Source organism: Mixophyes fleayi, chromosome 4, assembly GCF_038048845.1.
Source record: "Mixophyes fleayi isolate aMixFle1 chromosome 4, aMixFle1.hap1, whole genome shotgun sequence".
NCBI classification, from domain to species: domain Eukaryota; kingdom Metazoa; phylum Chordata; class Amphibia; order Anura; family Limnodynastidae; genus Mixophyes; species Mixophyes fleayi.
In genome coordinates, this window is record NC_134405.1 from 64,886,006 (window position 1) to 64,905,006 (window position 19,001).

The 19,001-nt window shown below is 44.8% G+C and overlaps 1 protein-coding gene across 3 annotated transcripts; it reads left to right on the plus strand.

Moving 5' to 3' along the window:
• The first annotated feature begins 494 nt into the window (after positions 1 to 494).
• LMAN2L (lectin, mannose binding 2 like) lies at positions 495 to 16,817 on the plus strand. 3 transcript variants are annotated; one of them, XM_075207341.1, is made up of 9 exons: positions 495 to 700; positions 7,888 to 8,006; positions 8,983 to 9,100; positions 9,211 to 9,293; positions 10,533 to 10,559; positions 11,530 to 11,691; positions 12,365 to 12,479; positions 14,201 to 14,320; positions 14,461 to 16,817. In XM_075207341.1, exons 1-9 carry the CDS (start codon positions 547 to 549, stop codon positions 14,601 to 14,603), a joined length of 1,041 nt encoding a protein of 346 aa, XP_075063442.1. In that variant the 5' UTR covers positions 495 to 546; the 3' UTR covers positions 14,604 to 16,817. The 3 variants fall into 3 exon arrangements, with proteins under 3 accessions (XP_075063442.1, XP_075063443.1, XP_075063444.1); XM_075207342.1 differs by lacking the exon at positions 10,533 to 10,559 and having other exon boundaries at positions 498 to 700; XM_075207343.1 differs by lacking the exon at positions 495 to 700 and having other exon boundaries at positions 7,906 to 8,006; positions 8,859 to 9,100.
• Positions 16,818 to 19,001: the final 2,184 nt, after the last annotated feature.

Sequence of the window (19,001 nt, forward strand, 5' to 3'; positions counted from 1 at the left end):
GAAAACATAAAATGAACATTGTATTGAAATTATTTCCAATGCATGTTGCATGTCTGCACCAGGCACTTAAACAGCTGCTCTTGCAAACCCTACATATTAATATAATATTGCATATTACAATACAAGGATAAAATATTTACAGCATTGGCAAAAAGTAAGGTTAGAGATTAAACTGTAGTTCTACCTACAAATGTGAAGCTGATAATTTAGTTGTATAACTAAATCAGAAAGACTAATGAGTAATGAGTCTGCTAATAATGCACCCAGCTGTACATACTCTGTTAGACTGTAAGCTCTGGGGACCAGAATAAACTCCCCAGACAGACAGGTTGTCAGTAAACATTACAACTCCTTGTAGCCCAGGTAACCAGGCTTCTACGTCAGCAGCCAATCAGATTGCGATGTTTACAACGTACTGTCCCGTTCTCTTCCCATTGGCCATGCGATGTCCAATTGTAGCGCTTTATGTTCAGGAGGCGTCCTGTCTGCTCTCCGTGGGTCCCGTGTCTGATTGGCTCGCTCGGTGTCAGAGACGGGAGTAGTAAGATGGCGCCTGTAGTGAGTGCTCGCTCCAGAGGCCGGTGGAAGGCTCCGTGGTTTTTTTTGATCCATCTGTTCGGGGTATTAGTTAGTCCTGTGTCTGCCGATCAGACCGAGGAGTATCTGAAGAGAGAGCACTCACTGAGTAAACCTTATCAAGGTAAATGGGAAATTGTCACAGAGGAGGAAATGGTGAGGGCTCAGGAGGCAGTGACCCTGGGGCGATGTTCTCACATCGGAAAGAGGAATATATAACAAAAGGCCGATAGGGGAGATTGTGTTTAGAAGATAGAAGAAAAGTCACTGAGATGGTGATAAGTGCAGATTATAGCAGTGTATATAGGTGGGATGGAAGGGGATTGTAGGGGTTATACGGATGGTTGTATGGAAGGGGAGTGTGGGGGTTAAAGATGGATGGAAGGGGAGTGTGGGGGTTAAAGATGGATGGAAGGGGAGTGTGGGGGTTAAAGATGGATGGAAGGGGAGTGTGGGGGTTACACTGATGGATGGAAGGGGAGTGTGGGGGTTACACGGATGGAAAGGGGAGTGTGGGGGTTACACGGATGGATGGAAGGGGAGTGTGGGGGTTACACGGATGGAAAGGGGAGTGTGGGGGTTACACGGATGGATGGAAGGGGAGTGTGGGGGTTACACGGAGGGATGGAAGTGGAATGTGGGGGTTATAGATGGATGGAAGGGGAACATGGGGGTTATAGATGGATGGAAGGGGAACATGGGGGTTATAGATGGATGGAAGGGGAACATGGGGGTTATAGATGGATGGAAGGGGAACATGGGGGTTATAGATGGATGGAAGGGGAACATGGGGGTTATAGATGGATGGAAGGGGAACATGGGGGTTATAGATGGATGGAAGGGGAACATGGGGGTTATAGATGGATGGAAGGGGAACATGGGGGTTATAGATGGATGGAAGAGGAGTGTGGGGGTTATAGATGGATGGAAGGGGAACATGGGGGTTATAGATGGATGGAAGAGGAGTGTGGGGGTTATAGATGGATGGAAGAGGAGTGTGGGGGTTATAGATGGATGGAAGAGGAGTGTGGGGGTTATAGATGGATGGAAGAGGAGTGTGGGGGTTATAGATGGATGGAAGAGGAGTGTGGGGGTTATAGATGGATGGAAGAGGAGTGTGGGGGTTATAGATGGATGGAAGAGGAGTGTGGGGGTTTTAGATGGATGGATGGAAGGGGAGTGTGGGGGTTATAGATGGATGGAAGAGGAGTGTGGGGGTTACACGGATGGAAGGGTAGTGTGGGGGTTACACGGATAGAGGGATGGAAGGGTAGTGTGGGGGTCACACGGATGGAAGGAGAGTGTGGGGGTTACACGGAGGGATGGAAGGGGAATGTGGGGGTTATAGATGGATGGAAGGGGAACATGGGGGTTATAGATGGATGGAAGAGGAGTGTGGGGGTTATAGATGGATGGAAGAGGAGTGTGGGGGTTATAGATGGATGGAAGAGGAGTGTGGGGGTTATAGATGGATGGAAGAGGAGTGTGGGGGTTATAGATGGATGGAAGAGGAGTGTGGGGGTTATAGATGGATGGAAGAGGAGTGTGGGGGTTATAGATGGATGGAAGAGGAGTGTGGGGGTTATAGATGGATGGAAGAGGAGTGTGGGGGTTATAGATGGATGGAAGAGGAGTGTGGGGGTTATAGATGGATGGAAGAGGAGTGTGGGGGTTATAGATGGATGGAAGAGGAGTGTGGGGGTTATAGATGGATGGAAGAGGAGTGTGGGGGTTATAGATGGATGGAAGAGGAGTGTGGGGGTTATAGATGGATGGAAGAGGAGTGTGGGGGTTATAGATGGATGGAAGAGGAGTGTGGGGGTTATAGATGGATGGAAGAGGAGTGTGGGGGTTATAGATGGATGGAAGAGGAGTGTGGGGGTTATAGATGGATGGAAGAGGAGTGTGGGGGTTATAGATGGATGGAAGAGGAGTGTGGGGGTTATAGATGGATGGATGAGGAGTGTGGGGGTTATAGATGGATGGATGAGGAGTGTGGGGGTTATAGATGGATGGATGGAAGAGGAGTGTGGGGGTTATAGATGGATGGATGGAAGAGGAGTGTGGGGGTTATAGATGGATGGATGGAAGAGGAGTGTGGGGGTTATAGATGGATGGATGGAAGAGGAGTGTGGGGGTTATAGATGGATGGATGGAAGAGGAGTGTGGGGGTTATAGATGGATGGATGGAAGAGGAGTGTGGGGGTTATAGATGGATGGATGGAAGAGGAGTGTGGGGGTTATAGATGGATGGATGGAAGAGGAGTGTGGGGGTTATAGATGGATGGATGGAAGAGGAGTGTGGGGGTTATAGATGGATGGATGGAAGAGGAGTGTGGGGGTTATAGATGGATGGATGGAAGAGGAGTGTGGGGGTTATAGATGGATGGATGGAAGAGGAGTGTGGGGGTTATAGATGGATGGATGGAAGAGGAGTGTGGGGGTTATAGATGGATGGATGGAAGAGGAGTGTGGGGGTTATAGATGGATGGATGGAAGAGGAGTGTGGGGGTTATAGATGGATGGATGGAAGAGGAGTGTGGGGGTTATAGATGGATGGATGGAAGAGGAGTGTGGGGGTTATAGATGGATGGATGGAAGAGGAGTGTGGGGGTTATAGATGGATGGATGGAAGAGGAGTGTGGGGGTTATAGATGGATGGATGGAAGAGGAGTGTGGGGGTTATAGATGGATGGATGGAAGAGGAGTGTGGGGGTTATAGATGGATGGATGGAAGAGGAGTGTGGGGGTTATAGATGGATGGATGGAAGAGGAGTGTGGGGGTTATAGATGGATGGATGGAAGAGGAGTGTGGGGGTTATAGATGGATGGATGGAAGAGGAGTGTGGGGGTTATAGATGGATGGATGGAAGAGGAGTGTGGGGGTTATAGATGGATGGATGGAAGAGGAGTGTGGGGGTTATAGATGGATGGATGGAAGAGGAGTGTGGGGGTTATAGATGGATGGATGGAAGAGGAGTGTGGGGGTTATAGATGGATGGATGGAAGAGGAGTGTGGGGGTTATAGATGGATGGATGGAAGAGGAGTGTGGGGGTTATAGATGGATGGATGGAAGAGGAGTGTGGGGGTTATAGATGGATGGATGGAAGAGGAGTGTGGGGGTTATAGATGGATGGATGGAAGAGGAGTGTGGGGGTTATAGATGGATGGATGGAAGAGGAGTGTGGGGGTTATAGATGGATGGATGGAAGAGGAGTGTGGGGGTTATAGATGGATGGATGGAAGAGGAGTGTGGGGGTTATAGATGGATGGATGGAAGAGGAGTGTGGGGGTTATAGATGGATGGATGGAAGAGGAGTGTGGGGGTTATAGATGGATGGATGGAAGAGGAGTGTGGGGGTTATAGATGGATGGATGGAAGAGGAGTGTGGGGGTTATAGATGGATGGATGGAAGAGGAGTGTGGGGGTTATAGATGGATGGATGGAAGAGGAGTGTGGGGGTTATAGATGGATGGATGGAAGAGGAGTGTGGGGGTTATAGATGGATGGATGGAAGAGGAGTGTGGGGGTTATAGATGGATGGATGGAAGAGGAGTGTGGGGGTTATAGATGGATGGATGGAAGAGGAGTGTGGGGGTTATAGATGGATGGATGGAAGAGGAGTGTGGGGGTTATAGATGGATGGATGGAAGAGGAGTGTGGGGGTTATAGATGGATGGATGGAAGAGGAGTGTGGGGGTTATAGATGGATGGATGGAAGAGGAGTGTGGGGGTTATAGATGGATGGATGGAAGAGGAGTGTGGGGGTTATAGATGGATGGATGGAAGAGGAGTGTGGGGGTTATAGATGGATGGATGGAAGAGGAGTGTGGGGGTTATAGATGGATGGATGGAAGAGGAGTGTGGGGGTTATAGATGGATGGATGGAAGAGGAGTGTGGGGGTTATAGATGGATGGATGGAAGAGGAGTGTGGGGGTTATAGATGGATGGATGGAAGAGGAGTGTGGGGGTTATAGATGGATGGATGGAAGAGGAGTGTGGGGGTTATAGATGGATGGATGGAAGAGGAGTGTGGGGGTTATAGATGGATGGATGGAAGAGGAGTGTGGGGGTTATAGATGGATGGATGGAAGAGGAGTGTGGGGGTTATAGATGGATGGATGGAAGAGGAGTGTGGGGGTTATAGATGGATGGATGGAAGAGGAGTGTGGGGGTTATAGATGGATGGATGGAAGAGGAGTGTGGGGGTTATAGATGGATGGATGGAAGAGGAGTGTGGGGGTTATAGATGGATGGATGGAAGAGGAGTGTGGGGGTTATAGATGGATGGATGGAAGAGGAGTGTGGGGGTTATAGATGGATGGATGGAAGAGGAGTGTGGGGGTTATAGATGGATGGATGGAAGAGGAGTGTGGGGGTTATAGATGGATGGATGGAAGAGGAGTGTGGGGGTTATAGATGGATGGATGGAAGAGGAGTGTGGGGGTTATAGATGGATGGATGGAAGAGGAGTGTGGGGGTTATAGATGGATGGATGGAAGAGGAGTGTGGGGGTTATAGATGGATGGATGGAAGAGGAGTGTGGGGGTTATAGATGGATGGATGGAAGAGGAGTGTGGGGGTTATAGATGGATGGAAGAGGAGTGTGGGGGTTATAGATGGATGGATGGAAGAGGAGTGTGGGGGTTATAGATGGATGGATGGAAGAGGAGTGTGGGGGTTATAGATGGATGGATGGAAGAGGAGTGTGGGGGTTATAGATGGATGGATGGAAGAGGAGTGTGGGGGTTATAGATGGATGGATGGAAGAGGAGTGTGGGGGTTATAGATGGATGGAAGAGGAGTGTGGGGGTTATAGATGGATGGAAGAGGAGTGTGGGGGTTATAGATGGATGGATGGAAGAGGAGTGTGGGGGTTATAGATGGATGGATGGAAGAGGAGTGTGGGGGTTATAGATGGATGGATGGAAGAGGAGTGTGGGGGTTATAGATGGATGGATGGAAGAGGAGTGTGGGGGTTATAGATGGATGGAAGAGGAGTGTGGGGGTTATAGATGGATGGATGGAAGAGGAGTGTGGGGGTTATAGATGGATGGATGGAAGAGGAGTGTGGGGGTTATAGATGGATGGATGGAAGAGGAGTGTGGGGGTTATAGATGGATGGATGGAAGAGGAGTGTGGGGGTTATAGATGGATGGATGGAAGAGGAGTGTGGGGGTTATAGATGGATGGATGGAAGAGGAGTGTGGGGGTTATAGATGGATGGATGGAAGAGGAGTGTGGGGGTTATAGATGGATGGATGGAAGAGGAGTGTGGGGGTTATAGATGGATGGATGGAAGAGGAGTGTGGGGGTTATAGATGGATGGATGGAAGAGGAGTGTGGGGGTTATAGATGGATGGATGGAAGAGGAGTGTGGGGGTTATAGATGGATGGATGGAAGAGGAGTGTGGGGGTTATAGATGGATGGATGGAAGAGGAGTGTGGGGGTTATAGATGGATGGATGGAAGAGGAGTGTGGGGGTTATAGATGGATGGATGGAAGAGGAGTGTGGGGGTTATAGATGGATGGATGGAAGAGGAGTGTGGGGGTTATAGATGGATGGATGGAAGGGGAGTGTGGGGGTTATAGATGGATGGATGGAAGGGGAGTGTGGGGGTTATAGATGGATGGATGGAAGGGGAGTGTGGGGGTTATAGATGGATGGATGGAAGGGGAGTGTGGGGGTTATAGATGGATGGATGGAAGGGGAGTGTGGGGGTTATAGATGGATGGATGGAAGGGGAGTGTGGGGGTTATAGATGGATGGATGGAAGGGGAGTGTGGGGGTTATAGATGGATGGATGGAAGGGGAGTGTGGGGGTTATAGATGGATGGATGGAAGGGGAGTGTGGGGGTTATAGATGGATGGATGGAAGGGGAGTGTGGGGGTTATAGATGGATGGATGGAAGGGGAGTGTGGGGGTTATAGATGGATGGATGGAAGGGGAGTGTGGGGGTTATAGATGGATGGATGGAAGGGGAGTGTGGGGGTTATAGATGGATGGATGGAAGGGGAGTGTGGGGGTTATAGATGGATGGATGGAAGGGGAGTGTGGGGGTTATAGATGGATGGATGGAAGGGGAGTGTGGGGGTTATAGATGGATGGATGGAAGGGGAGTGTGGGGGTTATAGATGGATGGATGGAAGGGGAGTGTGGGGGTTATAGATGGATGGATGGAAGGGGAGTGTGGGGGTTATAGATGGATGGATGGAAGGGGAGTGTGGGGGTTATAGATGGATGGATGGAAGGGGAGTGTGGGGGTTATAGATGGATGGATGGAAGGGGAGTGTGGGGGTTATAGATGGATGGATGGAAGGGGAGTGTGGGGGTTATAGATGGATGGATGGAAGGGGAGTGTGGGGGTTATAGATGGATGGAAGGGGAGTGTGGGGGTTATAGATGGATGGATGGAAGGGGAGTGTGGGGGTTACACGGAGGAATGGAAGGGGAGTGTGGGGGTTACACGGAGGAATGGAAGGGCAGTGTGGGGGTTATAGATGGATGGATGGAAGGGGAGTGTGGGGGTTACACGGAGGAATGGAAGGGGAGTGTGGGGGTTATAGATGGATGGATGGAAGGGGAGTGTGGGGGTTACACGGAGGAATGGAAGGGGAGTGTGGGGGTTACACGGAGGAATGGAAGGGCAGTGTGGGGGTTATAGATGGATGGATGGAAGGGGAGTGTGGGGGTTACACGGTGGAATGGAAGGGCAGTGTGGGGGTTATAGATGGATGGATGGAAGGGCAGTGTGGGGGTTACACGGAGGAATGGAAGGGCAGTGTGGGGGTTATAGATGGATGGATGGAAGGGCAGTGTGGGGGTTATAGATGGATGGATGGAAGGGGAGTGTGGGGGTTATAGATGGATGGATGGAAGGGGAGTGTGGGGGTTACACGGAGGAATGGAAGGGGAGTGTGGGGGTTACACGGAGGAATGGAAGGGCAGTGTGGGGGTTATAGATGGATGGATGGAAGGGCAGTGTGGGGGTTACACGGAGGAATGGAAGGGCAGTGTGGGGGTTATAGATGGATGGATGGAAGGGCAGTGTGGGGGTTACACAGAGGGATGGAAGGGGAGTGTGGGGGTTACACGGATAGACGGGATTGGGGAGTGTAGAGGTAACTGGAGAGACAGCTTGTAGGTGACATATGTGTGTTGTAATGAAGTGTAGATACATAGCACCACTTATAAGTGGACATTAGCACTAATGTCAAAAAGATAGATGTTAGTTGGTGGACATTCTGAGAGAGTTGGTAACGTTTTTTTATTGATTGCAGAAAAATATTATTTCTTTTGCTGTAGGAGTGGGCTCTTCTACCTCATCGATATGGGATTTAATGGGCAATGTACTGGTTACTCCTCAGTATATACGTCTGACCCCGGACATGCAGAGCAAACAGGGGGCTGTCTGGAACCGTATGGTAATTATAAGACTGTTGATAATATTTACAGTTTCCTTTTGCTCTGTGAATTGAACAATCCACATAAACATTTTCCTCAGGCATTTTAATAAAGATTAGGGGTGGGAAAAGTGATGTTTGCCTTTACAACCCGCTTGAGAGAAACATCTGTGTTAATGTAGCCCACGGGCTTTTTCTTATTATTCTTAGAGGACCACTATACGGCAGCTACAATTTGCTTATTTAGAGCAACTAATGAAATTCACAAAAATAAATGAAAAATGTCAGGAATTTGGCAGGTGTAAATATATGTAAGGTAACGCTGTGACAAGGTAAGATATTCCCAGTGTACACTGCCAGACTTACATTGAAGGTCAATCCAGGCTGTTGTGTTTAGTCTGAAATAATTGCTAACATCTCGAAGTTCTGTCAGGGTATAGAAACTTTTAAATATGTATTGGTGAATGGTTTTAGTAGCTCTTTTATGTAAGAACATTTATTTTAGCTATAGATGTCCTTTAATGTAAAATTAAGCCAGGTAAGACAATGTTGTATATTTCTACCAGCCAATTGTCCTTGTTGTAGTAGTCAGGGCAATTTCCTATGTTTCCCTGATATTTGTGAGAGGTGTAATGGCTATTGGTTGTGTTTTTATGTTCAAATAATGTTGTGTCTTGCCTGTGAGTCAGAGGATGAGCTACTAGAGGAGTAAATGTACTGAGTGGAAGCAGCCATTTTGTCAAGCTGAGACAATATTCATTAAATTGCAGCCTATCTATTGCATTTTGTACTTTGAGCACCATATATCACCCCCTCCCTCTTAAAGATGGATTTAAAGTATTATTATTATTATTATTGTCATTGATTTGTAAGGTGCCACAGTGCTGGACAGTGAGAAAACAGAGCATGCACACAACAGGGACATACCAAGGTAAAAATAATAAATACAGACATGTAGTGTGGATGTAACTGTAATACTGGAATGTATATTTTCCAGCCTTGTTATCTGAGAGATTGGGAGTTACAAGTTCATTTCAAAATCCACGGACAGGGCAAGAAAAACCTAAATGGTGACGGCTTAGCCATCTGGTTTACCAAGGATCGCATGCAGCCAGGTGAGAGCTGTCATTCCTCTCCATTATTTTATTTTAAATTCTCACTTTATCATTATATTATTTATGAAACATGGTTTCCGAATGTTAAGAGAACCATTGTCACATTGCAGGTCCTGTGTTTGGTAGTAAAGACAGTTTTGTTGGTCTAGGCGTGTTTGTGGACACCTACCCGAATGAGGAGAAACAGCATGAGGTAAGTGTGTTCCTGAGCTCTCGTCACATGATCCTGTGGGATTTACTAACCTGTAGCAAACAGATGACCTTCATTACTGTGCCTTGCACTAGATCAGTGTTGGGCAACAAGTGGCTGGAGGGCCACATGCAGCCACTCAAGCCATTACTTGTGGCCCCAGGCTTATCCTTTCTCTGCTTATCCTTTCTATTGCCCCTCTCCCAGGTCATATTCTCTATTTTATGCCTCGCCAAGTGATAGATGTGAGAGATGGGTGAATGTGAGAGATGCGTGAGAGATGGGTGAATGTGCATTGTGGTGAGTGTTTTGGCTGGGGTGATAGGGGAGGTTACATTGACATATGGTGAAATCTGAAGGTTGTTAAGTACAAGTGGGATTTTTTTTAAAGGTATGTAGTGTCTTTTTCTTTCAAAATAAATGTGTTTTTATCTTTGTACTGAGATTAAGAGTAATATGTGGCCCTTTTGATGGCCACAGGTGCACATGTGGCCCTTGATGTGTATCTGGTTGCCAATCGTTGGACTAGACCCATCTAAGCTAATTGCTGCTTGGTTGCTATACGTTAGTGCACAGTTTGCACATATGTTACTATTACACTGCAACTCGGTTAAAGCAAAGTATTACCTCCGCTACAGATAGCTGAGGCTCCTCCCACATCTTAAGGACAGTGTCCTGGTGAGATCAGATACAGGTCAAGAAGCCGAGCCAGAGTTACTGTGACATCACTGGTCACGCCCCCATATGAATCAACCAATCCACACTGTGCATTTCAGCAAAACGAGAACATTCAAAGTCATCTTAGTGTTGTTTTTCGTTACATCCTACATCACTTTATCGGGGGTCCTTGTGAGCCCAACATCAATCTCTAACTGCTATTTACTGTCTGTGGTGGGCTGGAAGTACATTATAAACTATTACACAGGATTCTTCAGTCCCAGTTTACATATTAAATTATAAAAACTCAAAAGACAACACTAGGCAATAGTGGTAAATGTTATCTTTGTAAACATCCCTCTAATATATAGTCCATAGTCACCATTATTTATATTTGTAGGGTTTATACACCCGTTATGGGGCTGCCACAATCCTGTAATTCCGGGGAATGGTTAATGACTAGGGGAGAAATAACAAACATCTGACCCTTCTACTAGTAGTCTGTGCTGTATCCCGTGTGATACTAAGATACAATGTTTGTGTATTGTGTGTGCTTTCTCCTCTGCTTCTGGATTGGTGTCTCAGAAGAAAAGGTACTCTGCAGGGAATCAGGTATATCATCTGCATCTATTAATACTCCTCCCTTCCTTTGTCTGACTGGATGTAATGTTGGAAAACATAAGTGAGAATAGATAACTGAGCCATCATTACTGTTATATTTTAGGTCTTTCTCAGAAATCCCCCCATGACATCACTGCCCTGCACACACTAACTCTTACCCATACACCATCTCCTAGTTCCTCTGGTGCTTCCATCAACTCCTGGACAACTCCAATAATCTCATGTCACAGAATAGTGTTATTTCCTCTAAGTCAGAGGGAGTTAGTCTACCTGTTGCCTATACACAGTGGAGGCATTTTGTTGGCTTAACCAATATCTGTGGAAATGCAGCATATTTGTTTTCCTTCATGCCTCAATGTTGTCACTGGTTCTTGGTGATTTGGTAGGTTACATTCTCACAAATATTGGTTCAAACAGCAAAATGGCTGCCACCATGGTGTGTACAGTGTAAATTCTATGCTGAACGGCAGCATTGATCATCTGCTTTTCAGGGTAGATTGAGATTTTAATTTCCAGATCATTTATGTCAGAGAAAACGGTGTCAGTACAATACAGTTCACCACAAAACTGTCTTAAACAGAAATCTCTTGTTTGTCTCTGTTATCAGTTTGGATTGGTGCTATGGTTTACAATATTAAGGATTTGTACACATCGGCCTTTGAGCTTTTGGCTAAATTTTGTTTCCACTTATCAAACTAAACAAATTGCTCAATGGTCTTGTGCTATGGGTCATTGGACAGAACTAAAGCTGACCCATTCATCCACCCATAGTCCATTTACTATTTAACATTGCAAGTTTCACTCCCCAAATTAAGGGGCGAGAGAAATAATTGTCTAGCATGATAACTACATAACCATTGTGTATCACTTTACTAGGGGAATAACCGCTAGACTCTGAATATTTCCATCTGATGCAATGTTATATAAAGTCATCCTTTATTGTCCTGCTGTCTTTTACCAGCGCATATTCCCTTATGTGTCTGCTATGGTGAGCAATGGGTCATTGGCTTACGACCATAGCCGGGATGGCCGTCCAACAGAGCTTGGAGGATGCACAGCCATGGTGAGGAACCTCAACCATGACACTTTCCTCGTCATCCGCTACGTCAAGCGCAGACTCACGGTAAGACTTTTACTGTTTGTGAGGAGAGTTGTTCTGCACTACTTTATGGTTCCTTATCCTGCTTGTGTCTTCTTACTTATACCCTATGTCTCTCCTGTCACCTCCATTCAGCGGTATGCTTAGTTTTGTCTTCCATGCATGTTGCACGAGGACTGAAAGCAGCGTGAGCAATGTCTATGACCCTTATCTATTGTAGTCATAACTCTCCATTCCAGTCACACCAGACCATAGACATAAGTCACAAGACACAGTTCTATATTCTAAAATGACAAAGTACTAGATTACATTCCTGGACAACACATCTTCACCAAGGTAAATGAGATGAAGTCCTATCCATGGTGTCTTTCTTCTCATCAGAAGATTTACAGGGGGCAGAGGGGATATCGCTCAATCCCACTCCACCCAAACAGCTATAACTGTAAGCATATAGGAGACCCCCCACCTTGGAGAGCTACTAATCTCTAGGCATGGAAAGCTTCTCTCTGAAAACCCATTTTGCTATAGTTGCTTGAGACAATGGGTATCTCCCGGACCACTTGGATCCCAGTTTGTGATGCTGGGGCGGAGAGGAAGTTCAGGGATAACAATGAATTGTTATAATTGGTAAATTGAGATACACACCTTTGGGGTCTCACCATGTCCCTCCTCTCTCCGTCTTGCACTGTATTTGCAGATCATGATTGACATTGATGGAAAGCAGGAGTGGAGGGATTGCCTGGATGTACCTGGTGTGCGTTTGCCCCGTGGATATTACTTTGGGACTTCTGCAGTAACTGGAGAGCTGACAGGTGGGAATAGTTAACTAAACTAATTGTTGTGTGATTAAACATTGGTGCTGATTCAATTGTTGTTTTTTCTTTCTTTTACTAATTACTGGTACTTAAGGAAATGTCTACTCTTGAACATTTTATTATCATCCAAATATATTTCAGTAACAAAAGAATCTCCGGGTAGGTATCCTCATTGACAGTTGTACTCAAAGCAAAGTTTAGGTTAAAACCGTCCTAGAATTGACATTTGTAGTATTTAAGTACAAAGTCTGACTATATTTGTTATAGCTAGGACTCAGAAAACTCAAAAGAGATTGTACCCCCCCTTGTGGTAAATGGCCACCACTGCATTTCATAGCAGTCACTCTGGAGAAAAGAAGGTAGTTGAGTGCCCTAAAGGGCAGTATATAATGGTTATGAGCCATTTACAGCCCATCATATTCAAACTTGTTCTACAGGCAGAGCCGGATTAACGTAATGGGTTTTCTGGGCTATAGCCCAGGGCCCTCGGTTAGCTGGGGGGCCCTAACAAAGATTTTTACTTAACAAAGCTGGGAATTGGGTCAGGGGGCGGCTCTGCCTCAAACTGTCGCTGCCATTGCTTCCCATTCATTCAAGTTAGGCAGGTGCAGCTAACAGCAAATCTAAGGCTGTTAGCTGCCCTGCTGTCAGTGCGGGAGCGGTGCTCTGCTTAGTGAAGAAGTCTCACAGGACCTCCTCACTAGGCAGCATTCAGCCTGCACTATCAGCAGGTCTAGAAGAAACAAGAGGTGTCTTTTGAAGCCTGCAGGCAAGAGGAGTGGATCAGGAAAGTGCTGTTTTTCTATGTATGGGGGATGGAGAAGTGGAAGTGATATATTGGGGCTGAGGGGAATCATGACTAGGGGTGGGTAGATGAATTGGATGCAGGGGGGCCGGGGGCCTCTACAAATTACTGGTGGCCTCGCATTACCCTTAGACCAGGGGCCTACATTGTCTTAATCCTGCCCTGCCCACAAGGTATACAACTCATGTAGTTGCCACCATGTCATTCATTATAACGCCAATACAATCAGTAGATGGCGTGTTCCTTCAGTCCGTGTCTTAAGCAATGAAAGGTTAATTCCACTTATCAAAAAATTTCTCAAACCCCCATTACCTGATGAAATTGAGCCTCCACAAAGCTGAGCGTAATGTGCGGCTCATCTCCTGCCATGTCATTCCACCACAGCAGCCGGCCCCAGTAGTTACTGTGCTGCGGCTTTAAAATGTGTTCATGTTGGCTTAAGCAGCAAATTGAATTTCTGTAATCTGCTTCCCCCCCCCCCCCAAGTAATAAAACTATAGGTGTTCCTTCCTCAGGTTGTTTGGAGCGTTCACACTCTATACAGCCTGGTATGGTTTATTCTCCAGGCAAGGATCAGAGCTTACGCGGTGATTGGACAAACCACTGTATTGTGCAGCACGTTACATCCTGGTAACTGGTATAACTACCGCTCTGAGTTCCAAATGTTCCGTGGTAGGGAAGGGAACTTACTGGTTTTAGTAAAGTCATTTCCTGCTAATGCCTGTGGGCCCAATGTACAATGAGCAGCTCAGATTTAGCAGCATTTGATAAGTGGCAAGTAATATATTTGATTTACTATGTATTGAAATGCAGGCTTTAAATAGGGTGTTTTGTTTTTTTTTCTCAAATTGAGTACTGTAAGGACATTTCCTGTTCATACATTAACCTTTCACCTGTCCCATTGTCTGCACAGACAACCATGACATCATCTCTCTGAAACTCTACCAGATCAGTGTGGAACGCTCACCTGCAGAGGAGAAAATGGACAAGGAGGTTTTCATACCGAGTGTGGACAACATGAAACTACCAGGAGGTGACCTTAAGATTTTGTTTTTCCACCATTTAGTATTCTTCTTCCTTATATTGTTGTAGTTGCTCTTGTATGGTGTTCCATTTTGTGCAGTGCGTCTTTATTCCACAACCATAAACTTTTGTTTTCCCCCTTTTCCCTAGTGGATGATCCTGCAGAGTCCATGGGTGGTTTCGCACTGTTCCTCATTGTCTTTTTCTCATTGATTGGATTAATCTTTGCTGGCGTCATCTTGCTCATCGTGTACAACAAGTGGCAGGAGAGAAGCCGGAAGCATTTCTACTGACCCCACGAAGCCTCGGAGCACTGCTAAGACTTGCAAACAGATCTCTATGGCGGAGAGTCATTCTGTGAATGGTCCGAACATGAGTCCTTCCATCTTGTGGCAAGAAATGTAGTGGACTATGCCCGTCTGCCTCTTGTTAAAGTCTTGGTTTGTTTTAAACACTGTTTTTGGGTTTTTTTGTAAGCTGCTACTGAAGACTTCTCTATCTGTAAAAGATCCTAGTTTTCAGATTTATATCTGTCCCATCACCTACACATGGTGGAGTCTGTGGCCATTTGTTATAATGCCAGGTATCACTAGGAGCCAGTGACCTCACTCACACCAATAGTTCATAGTGAATGGCTGCCTGCATTGTCTGTAGGGGATGGGCACCATTGAAGAAAAGAAACCAGCACTGGAGTGAAGTCACTTTATTGTCCGCCCATCTTGTTTTAATACGGACTTCCTAGTGCTTTTAAACCGATCCATTCTCCCACCACAAGGAGCTTGTTAATTTAGTTTTTTTGGTCTTATTTGAAATTGTCTGAAAAAAGTTGCATCTTTCCAAAGACCGTGCTGGCATGTACATGCGTGTGGAGTGTCCTTGTATGTGTGTCGAGGTTCAAATGAGTGGTTTTAATATGAAAAAAAAAAAACAACAACTGAAAACTGTGACCTCTGTGTAATTCTATTTAAAAAAAAAAAAAAAAAAAAAAAGGAGTTATTAGCTGGGAATTTTTAATTGCCGCGATGTGGTGTGTGTGTGTGTATCACAGGCAATTACGGTAGCAATCTCCGCCATGAGGTGCGTCCGGACACACTTTGCGGCTAATTGAATTCCCCTTTAAATGTGAGTATAATATAACGTCAGCTGGGCACATTCAGCATGATAAGAAGTTAATTTTTGTTTCTGGTTGTGTCAGATTGCAGTTTACATAGATTGCTTCTTATATAGTATATTCTAAATCTTTGAAATCTGTGAATCCACTGCCATATCATTACTTCCTGTATAATGTGATCTATGCACAGAGATAATCGCCACTTTTGTACAGATTGGTGTTGCTACATCCATTGCTGTTTCGTGTGGGTTGCCGTAACTCTCGGCTGCTGATATACATGTACAAGGCTGGGGAAATCTGTTTCAGTAACAGGAGGAACAAGGTAACATTTCTGTTATACTGTGTGTGGTGTGTCAGTCTCTAGTAAAAAAAAAAATTATATAAATATATATATATTCATGTTTTACCAGGTCCGCCCTCTTGTATATTAAATTAGAGAGAATGAATCACTTGCTGCCTATCACACATCACTTCTTTGAAGGTTTCTCTCCCCTTATTCCTACCGCCCTGCCTTGTTTCGGTCCCCCACACACCAGAGATGGCTTTGTGTTGAATGTATAGAGACAATCGTGAGATGATTCCTCTTTTGTAAGTCTTTTGATGGACATAGATTCTATCGGACTATTTAAAATGTCAAATCTGACAAAACATAGGAGCTTCTGCATATGTTATATCTGAATTGCACAGAACACTTTTACGCTAGCCACTTTTATTTATTTTGGTAATGGTTTTCCTTAAACATTTTTGGTATAGACCTGCCAAATTCAAAAGGTAAAGCTTCATGTGTCTGTACATGGAGAAACATCCGTCCTACTGATAACATTGTGTGTGTCCTGTATTCACTGAAAGCTGAAACATCCTTTGAGGCTGGAATATTCTCTGGTACGAGGCTTGTTCACAGCTGGTCACGTGTCCATCCTAATGTTAAATAGATTTTTGTTATACTTTTTATGATTAAAGCATTTGTGCTGCCTTTTGCCTATATCGCAAGCAAGATAATAAACTTGTTCTGTACCTCTGCAATACATGGTAGAAGTGTCAATTCATCATTTGCACAATACAGGATTGTTATTACTGTTATGGTCAATGCCTTACTGAACCGTTCATTCACAACAGGCAAACTGTGACTCTCCAGCTGTTTATAACTACCATCTGCTGGACCTTACACCTATAGCCTACACCTGGGTCACACTGAAAGAGTTAGTTCTACAACAGCTGGAAACCAGCAGACTTGTCTATTCGTATATATGTATTCTATAGAGGTTTGTATCCACTTCTGACTCAGGGAGAAATTCTGGCCGGGTTCAGCACTGAATTTTATACTGTGAATGTGGAAAGCGTCTTATGCTGCCTTTATCTCTTTGCTTGTGCATTTCAATAAACCATGTTCCTACAATTGTTGTACTTGTATTTTCTGGTTTATGTGCCCAGGTCACAGGATTAACCAAACGGTAGTAATAAAGTATTTATCACCTAATGTACAAGGATATTCACTTAGGAGTATGACACTAAAGGGCATTGTCATCAGGGGACTCTTTCACAAAGACTCTGTGACAGCAGAAATGTAGCTTGGCATTGGAAATCTATTGTACTATTCAATATTGTTATATGCAGCATGAGATGGTATTTATCACTGATATAATACCAGTGTGATTGTGTCAAAAAACAGCACAAAAGGCACCTATGTTAGGGGCTAACTACTAAAGTAACCAAATCATTTCCCTATAAACCAATATTCCTTATAATAGAGGAGTCCCCAGTAGCAGCTCTCTTGGGGCACAGAATAGGGGTACTAGTTGCAGCTCTCTTGGTGCACAGAATAGGGGTACTAGTAGTGGCTCTCTTTGCGTTTTGCTTCTCTCAGCATTACAACTTACGACTAACTTCACTATTTTGCATTTTACATATGACCAAGCCCTGTGTTTATACATTGACGACCACATTACATACAGTTACTTATTACAGGAGAGTAGATTAAAAATAAGTGTTAAGAATTAGAATTCAGTCAGTGGTCAGTGACAGCACAATATGCAGAAGTGCAGGGCATATAACAAAGGTATACATAAGTGTATGCACGTTTTGTTGTTTGGGAAGCACCTCTGATCAAACGTGCTGGGAGACCAGGATTGTGAGCCCCAGGGGTGGGCTGGGCCGCTCGGCATTAGCCCACGGGGCCGCTCAGTCTAACAGCTTTTTTTTTATTTATTCCCTTAAAATGTAAAAGTTCCAAGAACAAGGGGACATCAGGACTGTCTTTATTATGAGTCCCTACTTTACATGTCATTGTGTTGATCATTGTCATGCAGCACCAAATTATGTTTGTGTATAGAGCTTAAGGCTCATGATTGTTAAAGGACAATAACAATTTTAGTGCCTTGCATTGCTTAGGCTCATGCCAGGAACTTCAAAATTTATATCTTGCAAACAATAAGATTGTGCCCACTGCTGGAAAATGTATCCTTGTAAATGCAGCACTGCATGGCAACCAGTAGGGGGAGATAGGTGCCGCTTGTGGATGTAAAGTGATCTTTGATGCAAATTCCTCAGTTCAGGATTTATAAACCTTTCAAAAACAACATTGGGGTTTACGTAGAGTTGGATGTACATTTCCATATGTATTCATACTCTGCCACATCTTATACGCGTTACACTTGAGAGGGGGAGGGTGGGCAAGTAGGGTAAGAGAAGCTAAGAGTAACTGCAGCACATTTGGTGGGAGCAGCCACAGATACACCAGTTAGGAGACGGTTCTGTTGCAGGGGCTCATTCCTAGCTACATGCTAATGATGATGACCATGGACACAGAGCTGGTCACTGTCCCCTTGAGGAATTGGTCCCACCCCAAAAAAAAAAAAACTTGTTCCTGCTCCCAAAAAACAGCCCTGTGGTGAAAGCATTAGAGCTCCTCCCAAACACTGGAGCAGAATGGGTATTGGGGTAATACATAGTTCCAAGAGAGAATTTTTTTTTTTCTTTCTCACTGTGGCTCTACTGGTCTCAGTCAGACTTGGTTAGGTTGGCACTTGTAGAACTACCAGTATGTCATGGTATCTAGGGCCTGCTGGGACCTAAAAGCACTACAAAAGGAAAATAATGATTAAAAACACCAAAACCCTGACAAAACTTTTTATTAAAATAATTACTCCCCAACACCCTGTTTTACAAATTTATTTCACACTTAAAATCCAGGGATCTTCTTCAGTCTTCCAGCATTTAATCCAATGGGAATGAATAAAAAAAAAAAACAGAAAAAAAAAAAACTTGACACTTGGTGCAATGAGTGGCAGGTCAGGCGGCCTATCAGCTGCTGAGTGACAGAGCAGCTTCTCTCATTTAAAACTCACTTGTGAAATGACCACGCTGCAGTGCTGATCAAATATATATATATATATATATATATATATATATATATATATATATATATATATATATATATATATATATAATCCCTATTCTTGGGTAGAAAATCAGATTTAGTAAAACACTTCCGGGGATGTAACACTGTAAACTAACCATTTGCATTTTTTGTTCAAAACACACTTTGAATAAGCAAAACAAATCCGGGCACTAGAAGATTAAA